This window comes from Geotrypetes seraphini, chromosome 2, assembly GCF_902459505.1.
Source record: "Geotrypetes seraphini chromosome 2, aGeoSer1.1, whole genome shotgun sequence".
Lineage (NCBI taxonomy): Eukaryota > Metazoa > Chordata > Amphibia > Gymnophiona > Dermophiidae > Geotrypetes > Geotrypetes seraphini.
The window spans coordinates 471842253-471865447 of record NC_047085.1 but is presented as its reverse complement, the minus strand read 5'-3'; the positions used below and the strand labels follow the sequence as shown (position 1 = coordinate 471865447).

The following is a 23195-nucleotide window of genomic DNA, read 5'->3' as shown; positions in this document are numbered from 1 at the left end:
AATTGAATATGGTACTCATGGTGAGGTCACACCATAAAGCGATACTGTATTCTTGGTCTTATTTACCACCCTTTCGTAATAAATCCTAGCATCCCGTTTGCTTTTTTGCCACCACAACATACTGGGTGCAGAAGATTTCCGTGTATTGTCTACTGACACCTAGATCCAGGATTGGCTCGAAGGACTGTGGTGTCCTGATCCAACTTTTGCATTGACGCCTCCACCTCCGCAATCTGGTATCTCTTTTCTTCCTCCTCTAAACCCACCTGTGATCCAGTATTTCCCGCTGTCTTTCAGGCCCCCCTCTCCCGCTTGCTCAGGAAGTGATGAGAAAGGGTGCTGAAATCCTAGTCCAGCATCTATCCTTCTAGAAGTTTGAAGGTAGACTGTACTGGGATTTTGGTGCCCTTTATCACCTGGTCTACAGGTTGAGCCAGTCCCGCCTAGATCTTTTTTCTTGGGTAACTATGATTTGGCTTATTCTTCCCAATGTGCATCACTTTGCATTTGTCCACATTAAATTTCATCTGCCATTTGAATGCCCAGTCTTCCAATTTCCTAAGGTCTTCCTGCAAATTTTCACAGTACATGTGTGTTTTAACAGTGTTGTGTCATCTGCAAATTTAATTACCTCACTTGTCATTCCAGTTTCCAGATCATTTATAAATATGTTAAATATCACCAGTCTACCTCTTATTCCTAATATAAGTAGCATACAATCTGTTTTACTAAACTTGATGAACCTTCAGTCTGTCCCAGTATGGTAACTCTTATGTTCTTATGAAAAGAAAAATTTCCCTCCAGAGGACCTCTCCTTTTTTAAAATTGTATACAGGAGATGTTTAAATCTGTCTTATTTAATTTAGAAACTGAGGATGGGGGGAGGAAAGAGAGGACCAGGTTGAGCAGCACAAAGAAGCAGTAATGGAGATTGAAAAAGCAGCGTGTACTGCTGAAAGCAACACAAGATAGTGGAGGATTAGCCTAGTGCAGGGATAGGCAATTCCTCGAGAGCCGGAGCCAGGTCAGGTTTTCAGGATATTCACAATGAATATGTATGAGATGGATTTGCATGCACTGCCTCCTTGAGATGCAAATCTATCTCATGCATATTTATTGTGGATATCCTGAAAACCTGAACCTGGCTCCAGCTCTCGAGGACCGGAATTGCCTACCCCTGGCCTAGTGGTTAGAATCCCTGCCTCAGTTACTGTGGTTAGTTTGTGAGCCTACCAGAGAGATAGGAAGAAATACTTCAGGGTACCTGACTGTAAAACCACTTCGAATAGAAGCGGTATATACGAAATGTAGATGCAAAGAAATGTCTGGAATAAAATTGAAGATTTGAAAAATAAATCCTGTAGTAATAATTTTTGTATACAGGGTGTTCCCAAGAAGGACCAGTTCTCCAATTGCAAAGTAGTTGTTCAGCTCCTCTGTAAAGAAATATTAAAGCATTTAGGAAGGGAAGAATCCTGTCCTTATTAAAAAAATATATATAGAATAAACTCAGAGTAGCTTAGGCCTTAAAAAGGTCTCGGTCTAGAGCAGTGGTTCCCAACCCTGTCCTGGAGGACCACCAGGCCAGTCGGGTTTCCAGGATAGCCCTAATGAATATGCATGGAGCAGATTTGCATGCCTGGCACCTCCATTATATGCAGATCTCTCTCATGCATATTCATTAGGGCTATCCTGAAAACCCGACTGGCCTGGTGGTCCTCCAGGACAGGGTTGGGAACCACTGGTCTAGAGGAAAGAATCATAGCAAAAGCTAGGCAAATGGGAAAGATTATTTTCAACTTTGTCTTGCCTGCAGCTCTACAAAGAGATCAGAAATTGCAGAGTATCAGCAGCGTCTTTAGAAAGGAAAACATTCGGTATTCATTTTTATAGTGAAAAGAATAAAATCAGTAAGGATTGTTTTAAGAAGCTTGAAAAGATTTAGAAACTTCAGTAGGGCTGATAATTGTGCATTATGAACTTTTAAGAATTCTTTAGCTTGGCTCCATGGTACTTGCTGATGCTTCTACCCTGTGCCAAGTTTCCAAGCATAACAATACAGGTTCACTGTCAAATGTTTTTTAAGGGAGAATTAATGTAAGAGCATCAAAGGCATTCCAGAGTATATGTTACAGGGGATCATCATTGCTAATCACGTAGTTGTTGGCCCTTGATCTCATGCATGATAACCACTAGCAAAATCTGATGTGTCTTATTGCTTAAAATGTGTACAAACCACTGCACTATTACAGAGAAGAGTAAAGTGAATGATTAATCCTGCATCTGGACATGTTAATGCTTTAAAAACTCTTAAGTTACAATACATTATAGCTTGGTCATGAAGTTAATGTTAAACATTAGCATCCACTGTGTTTTCTTTCTAGGTCACCAACAATGGCAGGAGGTTTATTTGCAATGGATCGCGAATATTTTAATGAACTTGGTCAATATGACAGTGGCATGGATATCTGGGGTGGAGAAAACTTGGAAATATCCTTTCGGGTAATTCTGGTTGAAATGTTGTATTTCAGTTGCTATGCAGTATCTCCGAGTACAGTCATTCATTGTAAGGCCCATTTTACTTAGCCCTTCAGGATCAGAATTGAAATGTCCAGTTTGGGACTTAATTTCAGCAGTATGTTTTAAAAGATCTGCTGACCCATGGAGAAATCATGTATGTTCAAATATTTTTTATTAAAGTTTCAAAGAAGTGCTAGAAATGTAAACAATAAAGCATAACTGAAGTCTTACAAAAGTGCACAATACATTTCCCTACCCCCAAACCCTCCCACGCCACCCCCTCTCCCAAATCCCAAGGTTGAACAGCAAATCCAGAGCAATCAACACAAAGGATCTATAATATCACAAGTTCAAGAGTCGACTTCGAGCGCGAGGAGTAAGATCCATCCAAAAACGTTCTCAGATCAAACAGAAGTGGCGGCCTAGTCCTGCATCAAGGGTACCAAAGTGTCTGCGTTCCAAAAAGGCATGGACAATCATCAACGACCGCCATTGACCATAGGACAGCGGGTTGCAGGAGAGCCAATTAGTTAGAATGACTTTCTTGCCCAGAAGCATCACTCTAGCAATAAAAGCTGTCATTCCTTTGAGTTTCGGGGATGCACTAGTATAATATCCAAATAGTGCTCTGTATAAACTACAGAGCTGCACGGGAACGGGGATGACGGGAATCCCGCGGGTTCCCCCTTTGGGTCACGGGGATCCCGTGGGGACGCCCCTAGGGTCGCGGGGATCCCGTGGGGACGCCCCTAGGGTCGCGGGGATCCCGTGGGGACGCCTCCGAGGGTCACGGGGTTCCTGCGGGGCTGGATGTACTCAGTCGCGCGGCTCTTCTCCCTACCTTCTCTGCTTGCAGCACAGAGCCGAACGGAAGTCTTCCCGACGTCAGCGCTGACGTCGGAGGGGAGGGAGGGCTTAAACAAAGCCCTCCCTCCTTCCGACGTCAGCGCTGATGTCGGGAAGACTTCCGTTTGGCTCTGTGCTGCAGGCAGTGCAGGTAAGGAGGAGAGTAGCCTCGCGGTTCGAGTGGCTACCAAGGGAGAGGGCGGTCCGCCCCGCCACACCCCACCCCGGTTGCAGCACAGCCGGCCAGGTCCCCTTACTTTTGTGGCACTTCCCCGACCAACCGACAACAGCCCCGGTCCGACAATCCTCCCTGCCCTGTAGCCGCGAATCTAAATTATCTTCTTACAGCAGCTGTAATAAGGTAATTTAGATTCGCAGTTAAGGGCAGGGAGGTTTGTCGGACCGGGGCTGTTGTCAGTCGGTCGGGGAAGTGCCACAAAAGTAAGGGGACCTGGCCGGCTGTGCTGCACCCGGGGCGGTAGAGAAGGAGTGGGGAGAAGGACGCTGAAAGGCCATGGGGAAGACGGGAGGGGGGGGGAAGACGGGAGGGGGGGGAAGGACTCTGAAAGCACTTGAAGACAGAGGAGGGAGAAGGACGCTGAAAGCACATGGGGAATACAAAGGGGTGGAGAAGGACGCTGAAAGGCCATGGGAAGGGCGGGGGGGGGGAGGACTCTGAAAGCACTTGTGGAAGACAGAGGGGGGAGAAGGATGCTGAAAGCACATGGGGAAGACAAAGGGGTGGAGAAGGACGCTGAAAGGACATGGGGAAGACGGGGGGGGGGTGGAGAAGGACGCTGACAGGACATGGGGAAGATGGGGGGAGAAGGACGCTGAAAGGAAATGGGGAAGAGAGAGTAGGGAGAAGACGCTGGCAGGGAAGAAGACAGATGCCAGACTATGGGGGGAGCGGAGAGAAGAAGATGGGTGCCAGACCAATTTGGAAGGGGGAAGAAAGGGAGAGGCACAGTAACAGAGCAAATGGAAGATGCAGAAGGAAGAGAGACAGTGGATGGAAGGAATTGAATGAGAACATGAGGAAAGCAGAAACCAGGCAACAAAGGTAGGAAAAGAATTATATTTCTTTTTTTTTATTTTGCTTCAGGATAAAGTAGTATATTAGTTGTGTTGATAAAAATTTATAAACATTAGAGGCTCTGGTAGAAACCCATTTGCAAAGTATGTATTCTTCCCAATTAATATTTTCAAATTAATAAAGTCTTTTTGCTTATTTGTAAATGGGTTTCTACCAGAGCCTTTAATTCAGTAGCATAATTAAATGAAATAACTATTTCTGAAGTTTATAGGGACGGGCGGGGACGGAGGGGATTCCTCGCGGGGACGGGTGGGGACGGAGGGGATTCCTCGCGGGGACGGATGGGGACGGAGGGAATCCTTATGGGGACGGGTGGGATTCCTCACGGGGACGGGTGGGACTTTGGCGGGGACGGGTGGGGACGGGTGGGATTTCTGTCCCCGCGCAACTCTCTAGTATAAACATGTATTCGTGTGCTGATATATCCTGATCAAGTTGGTTTTGTCCAAGGTAGGCAAGTGGTATGGAACGTTAGGAAAATCATGGCAGCATCTAGACCAGTGTTTCTCAACTCGGTCCTGGAGTACCCCTTTTCCAGTCAGGTTTTCAAGATATCCACAATGAATATGCATAAACTTGATTTGCATACACTGCCTCCATTATATGCAAAATTCTTTCATGCATATTCATTGTGGATATCTTGAACACCTGGCTGGCAAAGGGGTACTCCAGGACCGAGTTGAGAAACACTTGTCTATACTGATCAATGAAGCTGGGATATCATGAGTGACACCGTAGGCCCGACGCTGCCATGACTTTCCTAACATTCCATACTGCTTGCCTACCTTTGACAAAACCAACTTGATCAGGATATATCAGCACACGAATACATGTTTATACATATGTTATTGATTACTCCATGGTCAGCAGACCTTTTAAAAAAATACTGCTGAAATTAAATCCCAAACTGTACATTTCAATTCTGACCCTGAAGGGCTAAGTAAAATGGGTAAGTATAGGTTCTACTGAGCTCAGTTTTGGGAAACCCTTCTTTAGGAACCCCTAAAAAAACCCCAATTTATGTCCTTATATAAATCTATAATTATTTAAACGACAACATTTACTGCTTCCTGTCAAAGAAATGTGTCCAAGTGGAGGGTTGACCCCATTTCTGCCTTTTGATACTTCGTGCTGATGATGTCATGTGGAGGAAATTTTATTGCGCCAACAATAGCTGAGGAAATCACAGAAGACACTATATAATGATGTTCCATTCAATACAGTCATTTAATCCCTTGGGTGAAACAGAATCAAATTCAAAAATCCTATATTGTTCACATAGCTGTATGCAATCTTTTCTATCCCCCCTATATGTCTCAGGAATAGATTCAATTATAAACTATCTCAAGTCATCAAAAGCGTGATTAAAATCCAGACAAGGTGGTACAAGAGTAGCAGTCATCACTGCTGTATGTATTCTACTCTTGTGTTCCAAGGACAAACTATAACATATGACCCAAGATGATTTACAGGTAGTCCTGTGGTATAAAACATGTCTTGTTAGTATGAGGGTGAATCCAATTTGAACACTTCAAAGAAATAGTGCACATGCTACACTCTCCACATGGGCTATGATGACCCAGTTGAAAAACTGTTATATCTTTTTGAATTTTTTTGGCACATTTAATCTGCACACCTATTTAACCTTTAACCCACCCTCTTCTAAAACCTCTTAAGAGGTTGTGATTACATTCCTCTATGTTGTTGTTGTTGGTAGGTGCCATCGACTCATGCTCGAGTCCTAGCGACTTGATGAATTGTGGATCTAAAAAGAAATTGGTTTTGTGCTAGTCTGGAAAGGTTCTCCAGTGTCATTCCCATGGTTGTTTTCAACACGTCCAGTCATTGGATTGCAGGTTGCCCTCTTTGTCTGGTTCCTTCGATCTTCCCAAACATGATGTCCTTCTCCAGTGATCTCTCTCTTCTGATGGTGTGATCAACATAAGACATTCATAACCATCATTTGGGCTTCGAGTGAAATAGCCATTTTGATCTCTTCCAGAACTGATCTGCAGTAGTAGAGTGCTCCCTAAGGCCCTCCCAAGGGGTGAGTCCCTCCTTTGGTTTGTCAATTCAGAGGAATCCAGCCTTCTGCTGCAGGTGACCTTTCAGTCAACCTGTGATAGTGGGAAGAGTGGAACTGAATATTCCTAATGCCTGCCTAGTACAACAGCTGGGGTTGGGGGAGCATAATGGACAGTTCTGGCAGTTGTTCTTTTGCCGAATCTGATTGTAATAGGTGATGTTATATCCGTGGGAGGAACAAAGAACCCAAAAAGGTACTGCTGTTCCACCATTACAAAGGTGTACCACTTTATAACGACGTTGTGTTGGAAATAAAGACTTGGTATCATATACATTGCCTCTGCAGTAGCTTTTTTTGGCTATTTATTGCTCTACATTTACTGCAGTTTTGTTGGATTTTTTTTTGTTGTGATATCCGTGGGAGGGAAACTTCTATTCTTAAATAAGAAATAAATACCAAAATTGTGCTGCATTCAGATTCCATTCTTTCATTGTCAGCTTCCCCCAGCCATTCATTGACCCCATGCTTTGTGAGCTGTTCACCAACTGGATCTTAGGTGACTAGAAAGTACTAGGAACAGAGAACTATTTGAACTACTAATTTATTTGGATTGATGGATTTTAATTTGTAAGTAGTATCTCCATGCCATGTCTGGAATACTTAAAACAGAGAAATGCTATCAAGTCTATATATAACGAAACAATTTTCACCTTTTGCCTAGATTTGGATGTGTGGAGGCAAACTTTTAATCGTACCATGCTCGAGGGTTGGGCACATTTTTCGTAAGCGACGCCCGTATGGATCACCAGGAGGGCAAGATACCATGGCACATAATTCTCTGCGGCTGGCTCATGTCTGGATGGATGAATACATGGTAATAGAGTTCCATTTAAGTGATTAGGCTGATGATATTTTTGTAGTATAGGTGCATACTAATATTCTTAATTATCATTTTAATCATTGCATATATTGTTGGCGGTATTTAGCTGATTTAAAGATTAGTTAAATGAGATTTTAAAAGTTTTTATTTTTTATTATTTATCAATTTTAAACATACAATATCAAGAATTAATCTTGTACAGAAAATAAAGTATTAGATAAGAACAAATAATACATAATCTATATCTAGAAAGGAAACACATAGGCTAATCCATCCCAAGTTCACATAATAATTGAGATCCTTGATTGTTAGAACGAAGAAAAACAAACTTGCAAAAATCTTAGGAAAACAAGGTTTCAACAGCTGAGCCAGAATTTAATTTCTAAGAGTTCAAAAACTTCAAATCCCTTTGAGACGATTTAGGGACAGAAATGCAGTTAAGTGTGAAGGTTCAAAAAATACATATTTCAGGGATTTATATTTAACTACATATTTACAAGGGTATCTTAAATAAAAGGTACCACCTATAAGCAAAACTCCAGGTTTTAACATCAAGATTTGACTTCTTCGCTTTTGAGTCTCACGCGAAACATCTGGAAAAATCTGAGTTTTATTTATTTATTCATTCATTCATTCATTCAATTATTTAGCCCATCCTCCCAAAGGAGCCCAGAGCGGGTTACAAAGTACATCCACAATATAATCAACACAGGACAGAGATGACATAATTTACAAAATAGACATGACAATAAAACATATACACTAAGCAGCATCTGGTGAGAGAAGTTGGCGTAGGTGCGTTTACTCTGAGTGGCAATTCTGGGTGCATGACCTCAAGGCACTGGGTTTGTGAAGAGGAAGGTTTTCACGGCCTTCCTGAAGCTCCAAAGTCCATCATGTATTTTAACAGATGGGGGGATGGTGTGCCATAGTCTGGATATGAATTTTGAGTAGGAGCGTTTGCGGGCTGTTTCAGTTTTGAGGGAGCAGCCAGGAGGTATGGTTAGTTGTTTTTCTCCTTGGAACCTCAGTGGTCGCTTTGGGAAGTAGATCTGGCTGGGTACTGTGAGAGGCTTATGTTTGCTGTTGGAAAAAAAAGAAGTCTGTACCGGTGGATCCTTTCAAGTTACGTCCTCTGTTGCCAGAGCTAAGTAATTTGCTTCCTTTTTTCAGCGATTTTGTATTTTGAACTTTATATTTCATATATTTATATATGAAAAGTTTGAAAAGTTTTTACAGAAAACTGTATTATAAAAATGAATTAAAAAATTTAAATATATAAAAAAGAATTAAAAATACTGTGCACATTAGTGGGGTTTTCCCCTTTTAGATCTTTTTACATTGTGCTGCGGGTGTGAATTTTTTGCCCATGATAAGAAAAAGAATGCCAGCTACGAATCATCAATGATTGCTGCATGCTAAAAATGTTTTTAAGGCTTTTTCTCACATCTGTTTTTGAATTTCAATGTTGGATTTTAGAGAGGTGAGTGACATTTTTTTGTAATTTTTTGGTTTTACTGTCACTACTTGTTTGATCTTGAGAGATGTTTAAATACCTACGTGATGTAAATGCGCATGAGTTGAGTCTCTTTCATTTGAAAGGAAGCTCTGGAATGAGAAGGTATAGGATGAAGTTAAGAGGTGATAGGCTCAGGATCTAAGGAAATACTTTTTTACAGAAAGGGTGATAGATGCGTGGAACAGTCTGCCGTTAGAGGTGGTGGGGAAAGAGACCGTGTCTGATTTCAAGAAAGTCTGGGATAGTCACATGAGATCTGAGAGAGAGAAGAAGAGATAATGGGTGGACTGGATGGACCATTTGGCCTTTATCTGCCATCATGTTTCTATTAGCATTGGCTAATGGGCATTAATGCTAATGTTCTTTTGTACATAGACCCCATATGAGTTCATTTGCAATCCTTTTCAAACATGGTTGTTCTCAAAGGTTCAAGAAAATTACAGGATAGCAGAGTGAAGAACTGGAAAAGTAATAACAATTTCCTCCTGCTCCTTGCACTTCAACTCATTTGGACCCAGGGCTAGGATCCTGGCAGTATGAGCCCTTATTCATAACTACCCAAGGAGTTTTCTGCTATTTTGTATTTCCCTTCTGCCCTACTGTATGAGGAGGTGCAGAAAAGTTCTCAGCTCAACCAACTTCCTCAATTCTGAGTGTTACTTTGCCACTAAAGAGTGCTTTTTTATTTTGCAAAGTGCCAATTTGCAGAAATGTAATGCTATGTTTTGACATTGTTTCAGATGATTGATTGAACCATGTAAACAAAAAGTGTGGAGTTTTCAAGTGTGGAACTCCAAGCTGTCATGAAGTTCCTATTCCTGCAGAATAAAACCTCAAAGGAAATTCATTAATTTATGATGCAAACATTGAGTGACAAATGCCCATCATATTCCACAGTGAAGAAGTGGTGTGCAAACTTTCAGCATCAAGATTTCAAGACAGCAAGGTCTGGGAGGCCTCAAACGGTGTTATCTGAAATTGTTGACCATGTCCATGACCTGATTTTGGCAGATCTGCAGATATCAGCTAAAACAATTGCTGAGACACTACAGATATCCAGGGAATGTGTTAAGTATATAATCCACAATCAGCTGGGTATGCAGAAGCTGTCAGCCAAATGGGTGCCTAAATGTTTGAATGCTGATGAGAAACGAGTGGATTTTGCAGCATTTTCAGTAAGCTGGTGCCAGCCTTTTGGAATGACTAGTTACTGTTGATGAAACATGGTTACTCCACTATGATCCTGAGACAAAACAACAGTCCATGCAATGGCAGCACTCAGGTTCTTCAAGGCCAAGGAAATTCAAGACCAATGAAAGGACATGGCCACAGTGTTGTGGGATCAGGAAGATGTTGTAATGACTATCTTCCAAGGAGCCAAACAGTTAATGCAGAATATTACTGTAACTTACTGTGTCGATTTAAATAGGGCATTAAAAGAAAAAAGGAGAGGGAAGCTGCGGAAAGAAGTTCTCTTTTTGCAAGACAATGCACCTGCTCACAAGGCTGGCAAAACGATGGATGTTTTGGCGCAGTTGGTGGTTTCAGTGCATAGACCATCCACCCTACTCGCAATATCTTGCTCCATCTGACTATTTTCTGTTTCCAAACCTTAAGAAGATTTTGAAAGGGTGACAATTTTCAAGTGACTTGGAGGTGATTGCAGCAGTGGAACAGTATTTCAGTGACCAGACATTAGAGTATTTTTGGAAGGGTTACAGAGACTTCAAACATGATGAATATGTGGAATAACTTATAAATTTCATGGCTTCATGGCATTCCCTTCTTGATTGGGCTGAGAACTTTTCAGCACCCCCTCGTATATCTAGTCTGGTCGCTGCAGTGATTGGTCCTTAGGTGTCCACCTTGAATGATGATCATGAGTTCCTCCATTCCAGGTGCAATGTCTTTGTAACTTCCTCAACTGTAGACAACTTTGTGAGCAGAAGATCTGGTTGAGGGATTGAACTGATTCGCTGGACTGACCCTAGGAATAATGTTTGTAGCCAGCAGATGCAGTGGCACAATAAAAAAAAAGGGGGGGAGGGGCGGGGGTAGACCATCTTAGTGGGGGTGCCAGCACCTTTCCATCCCCGTCACACTCACGCCCCATACCTCTTTAAAATCTTCACCAGCGTGATCAACTACTCTAGCCTGTTGTTCGTGCCGGCCTGGCTCCCTCTGAAATCAGTTCCAGGTCGTGGAGCCAGGAAGTGACATCAGAGGGAAAGCCAACACCAAAGCGAGCAGCAGGTAGAAGTTGCTCACACTGGTGAAGATTTTAAAGAGGTATGGGGGGTGGGGTGGGGTGGGGGCGCGGAAGGAGGCAGAGGGTTTGGCGCAAAAGGAGGGGGGTGCCACTGCCCTAGGTGCCTCCTTCCCTCGCTATGCCTCTGGATGTCTATATTGTTATTTGTGTATGTTCTTTTTAAATTTTGCAAAGCACATTCTTTTAGTAGTCACTTTAGATGAATACACCACAAGTTTAGTTTGGGGAAAGGTGGGAAATGAAAAATGGTGTTATTATTGCTCCATGGTACTGTAGTGATACTTCTTGCATACTGTATTGTATGTCCATAGCCATCCCTGGAGGCAGGCAAGTTTTCAGGTTCAAGCAACTGTCTTTTAACTGGTCCATTTAAGGCATTGCACATCATTATATGTATTAACATTATGTGTTGTAAATACTGCATATATTTGTTTCAGAACTGAGATTGTTTCTCTTTTCCCTCCCTCTCTTTAACATAGGAGCAATATTTTGCTGTAAGACCAGAATTGAGGACCAAAAATTATGGAAATATTAGTGAGCGTCTGTCACTGAGAAACAAATTGAATTGCAAATCTTTTAAATGGTATTTAGACAATGTCTATCCAGAAATGCAATTGCCCGGGCCTAATGCCAAAGCACAGCAGCCAGTTTTTAATAATAGAGGGCATAAAAGACCAAAAATACAGCAACGTGGAAGGGTAAGAAAAGGTTTCTTTTTTTTTTGTTTAGAAAAATCTTTTAATTTTCCTTATCGTGGATTTGAAAAAATGATGTATAAATTATTTATATAATTTAATAAAGTTAATTGCATTCTAATGTGATTTTATCATTTTATCTAGTAGTGCTTAAGAATTCATGATTCTACTGCAAAGACATAGGATTCTGTACTTTAGCTGTTTCTTCCCAGTAGTTGTAAACTTTGCAGAAAGATGTAACTCTGAACTCCTCCCCTTGTGTAGTGGAGAACAACTTCCTCTTCATTTTTTCCTTATGCAAGCGAACTCAAAAGGTGTGTTCTGATCTGTTCTGCTTTCTTTTCTGGTATTTTGCTGTCGGTTTTTGTTTTCCTGTGTGGCTCTGGGGCTCAGCGGTCCCCTTCTCAGGTTTACCCTGCCAGGGAAAGGACTCAGCGCTGCAAGCAACAGTAGGCCCACGTGAGACTGAGTACCTATGGAGACAGCCTGCTTTGTGTCCCTTCACGAGCTTGGGATCCATTCCCCAGGGAGCTTGCTCATCTGCTGATTTATCAGAGGCTTGAGCAAAGGCTGTGGAGCACCTGTGTAATAACCCTTTGGGTATCAGGGAGCTGGCTGCAAATTTTCAGGGTTAGAAGTCCATAGTCAAGGTCCACCTGACTGACTGCCAGAAAATCTCGATAGGTGCACTTACTCCAGGCATTCTCTGATGTAGAAATCCTTTCCTTTCAGGCAGACTACTGCAAGCTGACAGGCACCAGAAGTCATAGTGAGTACTCCAATTACAGGGAGGGTCTAAAAAAGTCAAATTGGAGGATTTCTGGGGTTAGAGTCAGGTTCCCCATCTCCAAAACCCTTTTCAACATTTTTTTATTTTTCAGTTAAGCTCCCACAGCTGTTTATGGTGCAAACTTTCTGTCATTGGCCATCTTGGATGTTTGCGTGGGGGTTTTTTTCCAAGTAATTTTTTCTGCCTCAAAACCAAAATTGGCCACATGCTGGTCATATCAGGACTCTTTTGATTTACCAAGTGTTAGGCAAATGCTAGCATTCATCCCCTTGAGGGTTGCCTGAGAGCTCCTGACAAACTCCATATGCAAATCTGTATGCAAATGAGTCATTAACGGTATCTGTTTCAAGCTTTAAACCCATGGTGTTTTCACTGAGGCCTTCTTTAATTTTGGGATTTCTGGTGACAGGCTGCCCACCCAGTCATAAACCCAGCCATATGGGCTCTTCCCCACACTTATAATACCTAAGAAGGCCTCGTGTTGGAAAAGAGGGCCAGGCCCTAAGGGTTTTTCTTCATCTCTCCCTTCTCCCCAAAAAGGGATGTATCCTGGGGTCCTGGATGCCCTATAAGTCCCTTCCTCTGGGACCCTCCCCTCTGGAAAGTAACTGGACACATTAGGTGGGTCTCATCTCCAACCTCCCATTTCCTGCTTCCAAATAGTGTTCTGCTAGCTCAGTGGCCTCAGCTAAGGAAGAGGGAGCTTGCCTTTAGACCCACATCCATGAAGGTGTTGGAAGTGCATTCAAGAAATTCTTCAGCACCACTTGGTTGACCACCTCAAGGGCAGTTTGTTGCTTGGATCTTAACCACTGAGTTGCCCAGTCCAGTAAAGTTTGAGGTACATCTCTTGGCCGTTCTCTGCTTTCAACCCCTCAGTATCTAAATGTCTTCCGATAGCCCTCTGGCGACAGGCCTAGATGGTCTTGGATGGTTTTCTTCACATCGCCGTAGTCTAAGGTTTTGGTCTTATCCAGTGCTGTGTAGGCATCCTATGCCTCTCCTGTCAGATAGGGTGCTAGACAAATGGCCTACTGGTTAACTGGCCATTGGACTACTATCACTATTCATTCGAAAGTATTCAGGTAAGCCTCAGGATCATTTTCTGGTCCAAACTTAGTTAAGAGTAATGTCTTAGTCCCTTGAGTCCGTTTGGTGCAACTCTGGTCCGCCTTCGTCCCCTGGAGGTCTTTGGGTTGCTGTTTGTTGGACCCCATCTGCAAGACGTCGTTATGTCTTTATTTGGGCCTCTAGTAGCTGTAATATCAGTAGTTGTCTTTGCCAGAGTTGATCTAAAGTCTGCGCAAAGCACCATTCTATCATTTCTTGCTGGCTTTGTAACTGCTTGGATAGCCACTTCAGACCTGCCTCGGATGCCATCTTCTTGTCGGTTTCTGGATCCTACCACTGCCATAAATTGTCGCGTGGTCACCACCAGTCACATCCAGGCACTCCGGTCCTCTCTTGGGCCGACTCTGGCCTCTGCAGGGCAAAGTCCTTGGCCACGTCAGGATCATTTTGGCTTACTGAGGATTAGGCATATACCAGTATTCATCCCCTCGATGGTTGCCTGAGAGCTCTTGACAAGTTCTTCCTTTCCAGGTTATTAGTCCTGGGAGCCTTATTTTCAAACCCCTTTTTCCCTCGGGTGAGTAATGAGCTCACAGGTATCTTTGCAGTGTCCATATGCAAATGAAATTTCAGTGGTATCTGTTTCAGGCTTTAAACCTATGCTTTTTTCACTAAGGCTTTCTTTAATTTCAGGATTTCTGGTGATGGGACACCTACCCCGTCACAAGCGGAATTAGAAAAGGTACAGAGAATGGCGATGAAAATGATAAAAGGGATGGGACAACTTCCCTATGAGGAAAGGCTAAAGTGGCTAGGGCTCTTCAGCTTGGAGAAGAGATGGCTCAGGAGTGAAATGATAGAGGTCTATAAAATAGAGTGGAGTGGAAAGGGTAGATGTGAATCTCTTGTTTACTCTTTCCAAAAATACTAGGACTAGGGGCATGCGATGAAGCTACTAAATAGTAGGTTTAAAATAAACCAGAGAAAATATTTCTTCATACAACATGTAATAAAACTCTGGAATTTGTTTCCAGAGAATGTGGTTAAATCAGTTAGCTTAGCAGGATGTAAAAAAGGTTTGGATAATTTCCTAAAAGAGAAGTCCATAGGCTATTATTGAGATGGCTTGGGGAAACCACTACTTAATCTTAGAATAAGCAGCTTAAAATCTGTTTTACTCCTTAGGATCTTGCCAGGTACCTGTGACCTGCATTGGTTACTGTTGGAAACAGGCTACTGGGCTTGATGGACCTTCAGTCTGTCCCAGTATGGCAATTCTTATGTTCCATCTGGAGTGGACTTAAAGCATCTAGAAAGGCTTCCTAGTCTTAAGAATGCCATAAACAAACACATTTTTTCAAATTGACTATTGGACTGTGTTTTCTTTACTTATGCCCCAGCCAGGCCAACTCTAAAGCAGAGGTTCTCAACACACAGTACAGTATGCACACTATTGTCAGGGAGTACATGACACAGCACTGTAAGTCTCCCACCCTTCACTATTATTTTCTCTCCCCAGCCCTCCCAGACTAGCAGTGGCAGCTCACTGTGCTTTTAACTTCCAGACCCAACCGCCACTAGCGTTACTTTAGCAATTCCATTAGGCAGCCTCAGGGCTTTTGCTAGGCCAGCCTGCCTCTGATGAATCAACTTCCTCTTTCCTCAGAGGCAGCCAGCCAGCCTACAAAGGCCCCCAGACTGCCTGATGGAATCATGCTCCATGCCCCGATCCTTTAATTTCCCTCCCAATCCTGGGCCTATCAAGGTACCTGCCTCCTTGCGGCTGCCTTCTAAAATAGCTGCCGTGACCTCTTGCAGCTGCTGACTGCATTTCCTGTAGTACTGCAAGCTGCTGCGGCAACCATTTTAGAAGGCAGCCGTAAGGAGGCAACAGCGAGAGTACTGTGTTCCTGCCATCAAGATTCCCGCTGGACCACCAGGTACCTTGATAAGCCTGGGGTTGGGAGGAAGATTAAATGGTCAGGACGAGAGGTTCAGAAACCTGCGAGGGGATAGATAGGAAAGAGATATCAGACCAGGGGAAGGGAAGGAGAGAGAGATGCCAGACTATGGGAAGGAGACGAGAGAGATGCCAGACTGTGGGAAAGGGGGAAAGGAAGGCAAGAGATGTTGGACCACTGGGAGGAGGGAGGGAAGAAGAGAGATGTCAGACCATGGAAACTGGGAGGGAACGAGAGACAGATGCCAGATCATGGGAAAGGAGAGAGATAGGAAGGGAAGACAAGGAAAAATAGATTTTGAGAAGAAAGCAGAAAAATGGAAAAAAAAGTTGAATGTTAAAAGTTAATGCCAAAGATGTATGTAGGGCAGAAAGGGAAGAAAAAAAGAAAAACAGTCATTAGATAAGAAGGCCCTGGAACACAGTTAAGTGCAACCAGAGACTGGGAAAGGATGATTAGAAAAATAAAATCACCAAACAAAGCCACCCCCTTTTACTGAACCGCGCATAGAGTTCCTTTGAGTGTTGGGAGCAGCGCGGAACATTCCGTGCAGCTCCCTGCACTAATAACTGCTATTGCAGTTTAGTAAAAGGGGGGGAAAGGTAGGGAAAATGATTTTATGTTCAATGTAGTGATTGAAACGTGTCAGTTTTGAGCATTTATATCTGCTGTTTATATTTTGCACTATATTTTGTCTATTTTTCTGTAGTTGTTACTGAGGTGACATTGCATATTTTAAAGTCATCTGCCTTGACTTCTTTGAAACCCCCCCCCAAGAAAATAGATGCTAATTAACATTTTCTCTGTGTAGAGAGTGCTTTGTGTAGTTTAATGTTGTGGTTACCATTATGTATTGTTGATAAGATTATATTTGTATATGAAAAATGAATGGAAGAAATTATATTACAGTTAGTACTATTATTATGGGGGCAGGTCTGGGCCGGAGCTTGGGCGGGGTACTTGGTTGATATTTGTAAGACTTAGGGGGTACTTGACTTGAAGAAATTGAGAAACACTGCTCTAGAGCAGTGGTATTCAACCCAGTCCTCAGAGGCCACCTGACCAGTTGGGTTTTCAAGATACCCACAATAAATATGGATGACAGAGACTTTTAAATACCCAACTGGCCAGGTGGTCCCTGAGGACTGGGTTGAATACCACTGCTCTAGAGCAGTGTTTCTCAACTCAGTTCTGGAGTACCCCCTAGCCAATCAGCTTTTCAGGATATCCACAATGAATATGCATTAACTTCATTTGCATGCACTGCCTCCATTATATGCAAATTTCTTTCATGCATATTCATTGTGGATATCCTAAAAACCTGACTGGCAAGGGGGTACTCCAGGACTGAGTTGAGAAACACTGCTCTAGAGCAGGGGTGTCAAAGTCCCTCCTTGAGGGTCACAATGCAGTCCGCTTTTCAGGATTTCCACAATAAATATGCATGAGATCTATTTGCATGCACTGCTTTCATTGTATGCTAATAGATCTCATGCATATTAATTGGGGAGATCCTGAAAACCCGACTGGATTATGGCCCTCGAGGAGGGACTTTGACACCCCTGCTCTAGAGGATCATGTCACGGCTCTTAATGTCAGAACAATGGGAGCACGAGTAGCCTACTTGAGATCAGCCTTCCTAGAAGAAATGTGCAGAACTGCAATTTGGATTTCTGTCCACACATTCACATCTCATTATTATTTGGAAGAGGACCCATGATGTGACAGTTTGTTGCTCAGACAGTCCTTCGGAATACATTTGGGGTCTAGAATTGAACTCTTCCCCAGGAAATTTCTTTCAGTTCTAGGCTGCCTAAAAAAAAAAAAGGTAAATTTGAAAAACCCATGAGCCCTGTCTGTTCCCTGTTTTTTTTTATTTTTTTTTTAAGGCAACCTGTGTAGCTCAGGATTCCCATCGTGAGAATATTGCATCCTGCTTGCTCTCAGGAAAAAAAACGTTACTCACCTGTAGCAGGTATTTTCCAAGGACAGTAGTAAGCATAGTCTTTTCATGCCTGCCAACCTCCCCTTATTGTTGAATTCTGTAAGCTGTACATATTAGACTGACCAGATCCTGCATGACAGTGGCAGATGGGAAGACACAAGTATGCTTGGTGCAGCACTTCCAAGTGAGGAGGAGAGCATTCTCATGCAGGCTTCATCAGATTAATATCAACCTTCAGTGAGAATATCACATCCTGCTGTCCTTGGAGAATACCTACTACAGGTAAGTAACTTTATTTTATTCTGCTGGTTATGCATCTCCCTATTGCTCCAGCTGCGGTCTCATCACATTGCACCCTGAGGTGGTGGGTTCAAACTCTGCGCTGCTCCCTGTGACCCTGGGCAAGCCACTTAGGGCCCGATTCACTAACCTGCCTGATCGTGTCTGATCCGAGGCAGGCCGACAATTCACTATAGGAGGAACGCCCCCCACTGATTGCACGGATCACTACTGAGCGATTCTGACGCATGCGCAGACCATCTTCTTTGCCTGTAGATGGTCTGCGCTGGAAACTTTCTTATGTTTTAAAGGAGACCGAAAGGAAGAGATGTCTTTGCATTGCAAACAATTATTCTCTTATGAAGCAACCCGGTATTTTCCATTACCCGAGCTTTGAAGTTGCACCTCATCATTTTCTAAATTGAATAACTCTGCACCGGGAATCTTCGCAAGGGCAGGGGAAGGAGTGCCATTGTCTATGGGAAGCCAATTGCCTCGGCTCCGGCTGGGCTGTAGTTGGGGGCGAAGTGGTGCTCGGGAGCAGCCTGGCTCTAAGCTGTTCTAGATCCACTTTTGATTTCTCCCTGCGCTTCAGAAGCTGCCCCTAAATGTGTAATTTTAACATTGGTTGTAATTCTGGGTAATTTAAGCTAACAACTGTTTGCCCCCTGGTGCCAGTCTCTTTGTGGGAGGCTGGGTTTTGCTGCCCTGACTCTCCTGCTCTCTGCTGCCCTTCCTGCAGTGCAGCCCCTCTTTAAACCTGCGGGTTAAAACCATGGGCTTGCACTGCGGGGAAGGGTGGCAGAGAGCAGGAGAGTCAGGACGGCAAGAGCAGGTCTCTTGAAGGGCTAGAAGTGTGGCAATGTATCCCTGTTCGCCACCATTCGGGGAGAGAGCAGAGCAGCAGAGATGCAGGGCGGCAGAGAGCAAGGGGCTTTTTCATGGTTTGATGGACTGCAGGGCTGGGATTTCAGGGCGAAGACAGTCGGAAAGGTCAGATCGGTACACAGGTTAGTGAATCGGGTCAGAGGGAAATCGGGTTGCAAAAGGGTACACGATCGGTTTGTTTAGTGAATCTCTAGCCCTTAATCCTCCACTGCCCCAGGTACATCAGATAGATTGTGAGCTCACTAGGGCAGGTAGGGAAAATGCTTGAAGTACCTGTATGTACTGTAAAACTGCTTTAAGTGTGGTTGTATATCTACAAAAAGGCGGTATACAAGTCCTAATCCCTCCCCCCTTCCTCTCCCATTTCTGCACCCCAGCAATATCGTTATACATGTTTTGTTATTAATTCTTAACTTTTTCTCTTTTTTTTTCCAGCTCTTCAATTTGCAAACAAAGAAATGTCTAAGTGCTCAAGGTCATCCAAGTCAGAAAGGAGGACTAGTTGTAGTTAAAGATTGTGACTTAAATGATCCTGATCAGGTGCGTAATAGGGAAGCACTTCTTACCAGATAAAGCCTCTGGCTGTTTAAGCAAAACTTTTCAGAGTGATCGATAAATGTATGTATGTGATAAATACGCAAATGACTTAGCATCTAAACATTGAATTTGATTCTCTCCTTTTTGCTCTTGCTTCGGAGCATTGCTTCCAGGTAACTAATCAAAAATCCCTAGCTTGGAGTTTGTTTTTTTAAGACTTAATTAGGTCATGCAAGCTTGGATACATCGAGAGAGCCCGTTTATCAAAAATGTTGGTTTTACACTGTGGCCGGGCCAGTTCCTGAGTAGGTGGGAAGCCTGGCTCGGACCACAGGTAGATTTATTGTAGCGCCTTTTATATGGCTGGCAGAAAGGAAAACCCAGATTCTGGATTTCTGGTCCAAGTTCTCCAAGTTTATTTCCACATTCAAAATAAAGAAAAAAACAAAAATAGTTAAACTGTGCAATGGTTTCCAATGTCCCTTTGGTGCAATGTCCAGCAACCCAGTTCAATATTCTTGCACCCAGTTATGAGGACCGTGAACACACTGGTTCTGGTCTAACAAAGAAAAAAATCAAAATCCAGTAGCAAACTTCCCCAAAGTTTCTGTTTCTTCTACTGGCCTTTATTTCCCCTCCTCAGGTCACCGACAACTCTCAGCCACTGCCATTTGGCTCCCACCCCATTGGGCAGGTCTCACATGAGCTTTTGAGTTTTCCTCACATGGTTCTCTTAATCTTAGCATCCCATAATTAGTAACTTTGGTTATTCCAAAAGTAATGATTTCCCCGCCTTCACCACAGGGATATGCACCGCTCTGCCTGATAAGCTGTGCAGGGGCAAGCCTCCCTTAATTAGGTCTTCAGGCCCCCCCAAAATCATGCCCTCAAAGTCCCCTCTGTGTTTAGCTTTTATATGGCAAGGCAACATAAACTTTAACCAAAATAGTTTCCTTCAGCAACAGGACTGCCTTTGGCCCTGCTCCCAGCCTTAATCCTGAATTTCACAATAACCTGAACTGGATTCTCCTCTTTTATTTTCTTAATATTGAACCACACAATCCAGTGGTTACTAGAGCCTGGATGGTCACCCACCTGTGTAAATTCTGTTATCCATACTACAGTAGGAATATCCCAATCAAATGACCTCTCCATAAGATGTCCACTTCATAGCAATATCGTGAACATCTCCAACAATTCTAATTTAAACCCACTGGCTAACCCCTCTGCAGGTTTTGGAATACACTTCTCTTAGATGATAGGTGGACATCCAATTTGCTCAGGAGCCCTTGAGAAATCTTCCAATAATCAAGGAAACTGAAAAGGAAGTAGACAAACTATTGGTGCCTAGAATCCCCATCAGTGAGCTTGGGACAAAGGAGTAACTCTTTATTTCGGGAAAAAGTAACACCTCTGGAAGATCTGTTCCAGTGCAGGTGGTCGAGGCACGCAGCATCCCAGACTTCAAGAACAAATGGGATACCTATGTGGGATCCCTGCGAGGTCATGCCAAGGGATAGGGTCACTAGGACTGAATGAGCGGGTCAGTAGAGTGACAGTATAATCACAATTATACTTTAGGGGGTCAGTAGACTTAAGAGGGTGGGTAAATAGTGTGGGCAGACTTGATGGGCTATGGCCCTTATCTGCCTTCATGTTTCTATGTAAAGCAGAAAAGTTCTGCAGTTCTGCTCTAAGAGAGGGTCAAAAAGTTAACTAGCTGGCACAATCTTTTAGGAATTGATCTTAGGTTTCAAATTGTTAATATAATGGCAAAACTTTTATTTTAAGATTTTAAATAAAAGCTGTGGCTATATCATTTCCACTAAAATTAGCTTGTTTCAGCTCGTTTTAAACATGGGGAACATGGTGGCAAAGAAGAACAAAGGATCCGAAAGGATACACCCTATATGTTAACCAACGTATGTGTAGAAACTTAAAAAAATTCCTAAGCATTCATTACTTATGTGGCATCTTTTGGCAAGGGAGAAAGATGCAGCCAAAAGCATCTTTATTAAAAATTTGACAATCGTAATATATAGTGGCTTTAAAATGCTTGGTTTTAACCAGTATGAAGAAAAGAAGGACACAATTTTAACACACACTATTCATCTAACAAAATGTAGTGTAATTTGCCATTAGTTGTAATGCATTCTTCTCATACTTTAAAGTTGTTAAAAATATCACAGAACACTGTCATCATTTGCCAACCACTAGCACATCCTTGTGCACTGGTAAAACTCCAAAACAACCAATGAACATCCTCTTAAAATCCTATATAGCATATCACAGATCATTGTCATTGTACTTGTCATGGTTTACTCTGGAAAAAACCTCAGTATGGCGAGTCAATCTTATTCAGATCAATTTTATATATATTTTTTAACTTTATTTAGTTTTTAACAACAAAAAGTGCAATACAATTTATATACAAATAATTATAATCAACCAAGCACTTATAATCAGTCAGCATCTATTCAAAAATAAAATTCCCTCCCCCATCTAGCATTACCATCAGGAACAATACCAAAACAAAAGGTATACCCCCCTCCAACTCCATCCCCTCCCAGATGTGTGAGTGTAAAACAAGGGAAAATAGAGATAAAGATAAAGGATAACTATAGCAAATCTACAAAAGACGTCAATGGACCCCAAACCAGTTTAAATATCTTATTATGCCCCAGTATGTCTGCATTCATTTTCTCATACCTACAGGTTAAACATAAGCTCGCCCACCAGAAAGGAAAACTAAGGCGATCCCAAGTCTTCCAATTGCGAGTAATCATTTGCATGACTATCCTGGTCATAATAAGGAAAAGCCGATATTTATACCTATCCAATGAGGGTTTAATATGCAATATCATCCCACATATGACAACCTCATACATCTATGGAATCAATGACTCCAGTATGGTATTAATCTGTCCCTATATTGACTTCCAAAAGTTGAGTATCAAAGGACAATAAATTTCATATTGTTCAAAGTACATACATCGCTCACTGTTTGGCTAAGACCCAACAGCGGTAGTGTTTTGACTATAGCGGGGTCTATTTCTCTATTTTTCACTTTTTTTTTTTTCTTTTCAAAATACCAACATGAAACTAGGCATGACACAATTTGCAAAACTGGAAAAATCTTTTTAAGTGTTTTATGAAAACAAACGAGGAGTAGGGAGGGTCATTACAAACAAATCTCACATAACACAGAGTGGGAGTTGCGAAGAAAGAAAGTGCTACAATGAGTCTCTTTCTTTGTGGGGGAGAGGGAGAAAGGACAGAGAGGAAAAACACCCTCATATATTACCTCATATTTTAGCTAAATTTAAGTAATACCTTGATTTGTAGCAGACACAACACATATTCTTGTGTGTTATACTAATTTAATCAAGCAGAAAATGATCTATGATTGTTTGACAACCAAATAAGTTCTGACAAAGAATGGTAGGGAAACAGATCTCTTTAGTGGTATCCCAGAGAAAATGGTAATTGAGTTTGAGGGGGGTCTACTGAATATGCAATTTAGTTGCTAATCAGGAATAGGAAAGTTCAATTTTCTTAAAATTCATGCAGGATATCTGTGTTTTGTGAGTTGAACTATAGATAATATAAATATTCAGGAACTTGTACACATTCTTTTAAAAAAACAGTGGCTGTAGGCCATGCGTAGGGCTCCTTTTACTAAGGGCCTGTTTTACAAAGCTGCGTTAGTGGCTGCAGCGCAGTAACGGCCCCGAAGCCCATAGAGATTTAAAGGGCTTCGGGGCTGTTGCTGCGCAGCTTTGTAAAACAGGCCCTAAATGGTGCTAAAGGTTTTTAGTTTGGGTCAGAGAGGTAAATGCTCTGGCGCTCATAGACCTCCAGCATTAATTTGTT

At 42.6% G+C, this 23195-nt stretch overlaps 1 protein-coding gene across 5 annotated transcripts in view; it reads left to right on the top strand.

Annotated features, from left to right (window-relative positions):
* Positions 1-23195, top strand: part of GALNT11 (polypeptide N-acetylgalactosaminyltransferase 11) — a 116716-nt gene that overhangs the window by 72490 nt on the left and 21031 nt on the right. For all 5 annotated transcript variants that reach the window (XM_033931666.1, XM_033931669.1, XM_033931667.1 and 2 more), the window contains exons 7-10: positions 2385-2502; positions 7210-7362; positions 11636-11854; positions 19221-19325. In XM_033931666.1, coding sequence (XP_033787557.1) covers positions 2385-2502; positions 7210-7362; positions 11636-11854; positions 19221-19325 — 595 coding nt within the window. The remainder of the gene's footprint in view (positions 1-2384; positions 2503-7209; positions 7363-11635; positions 11855-19220; positions 19326-23195) is intronic.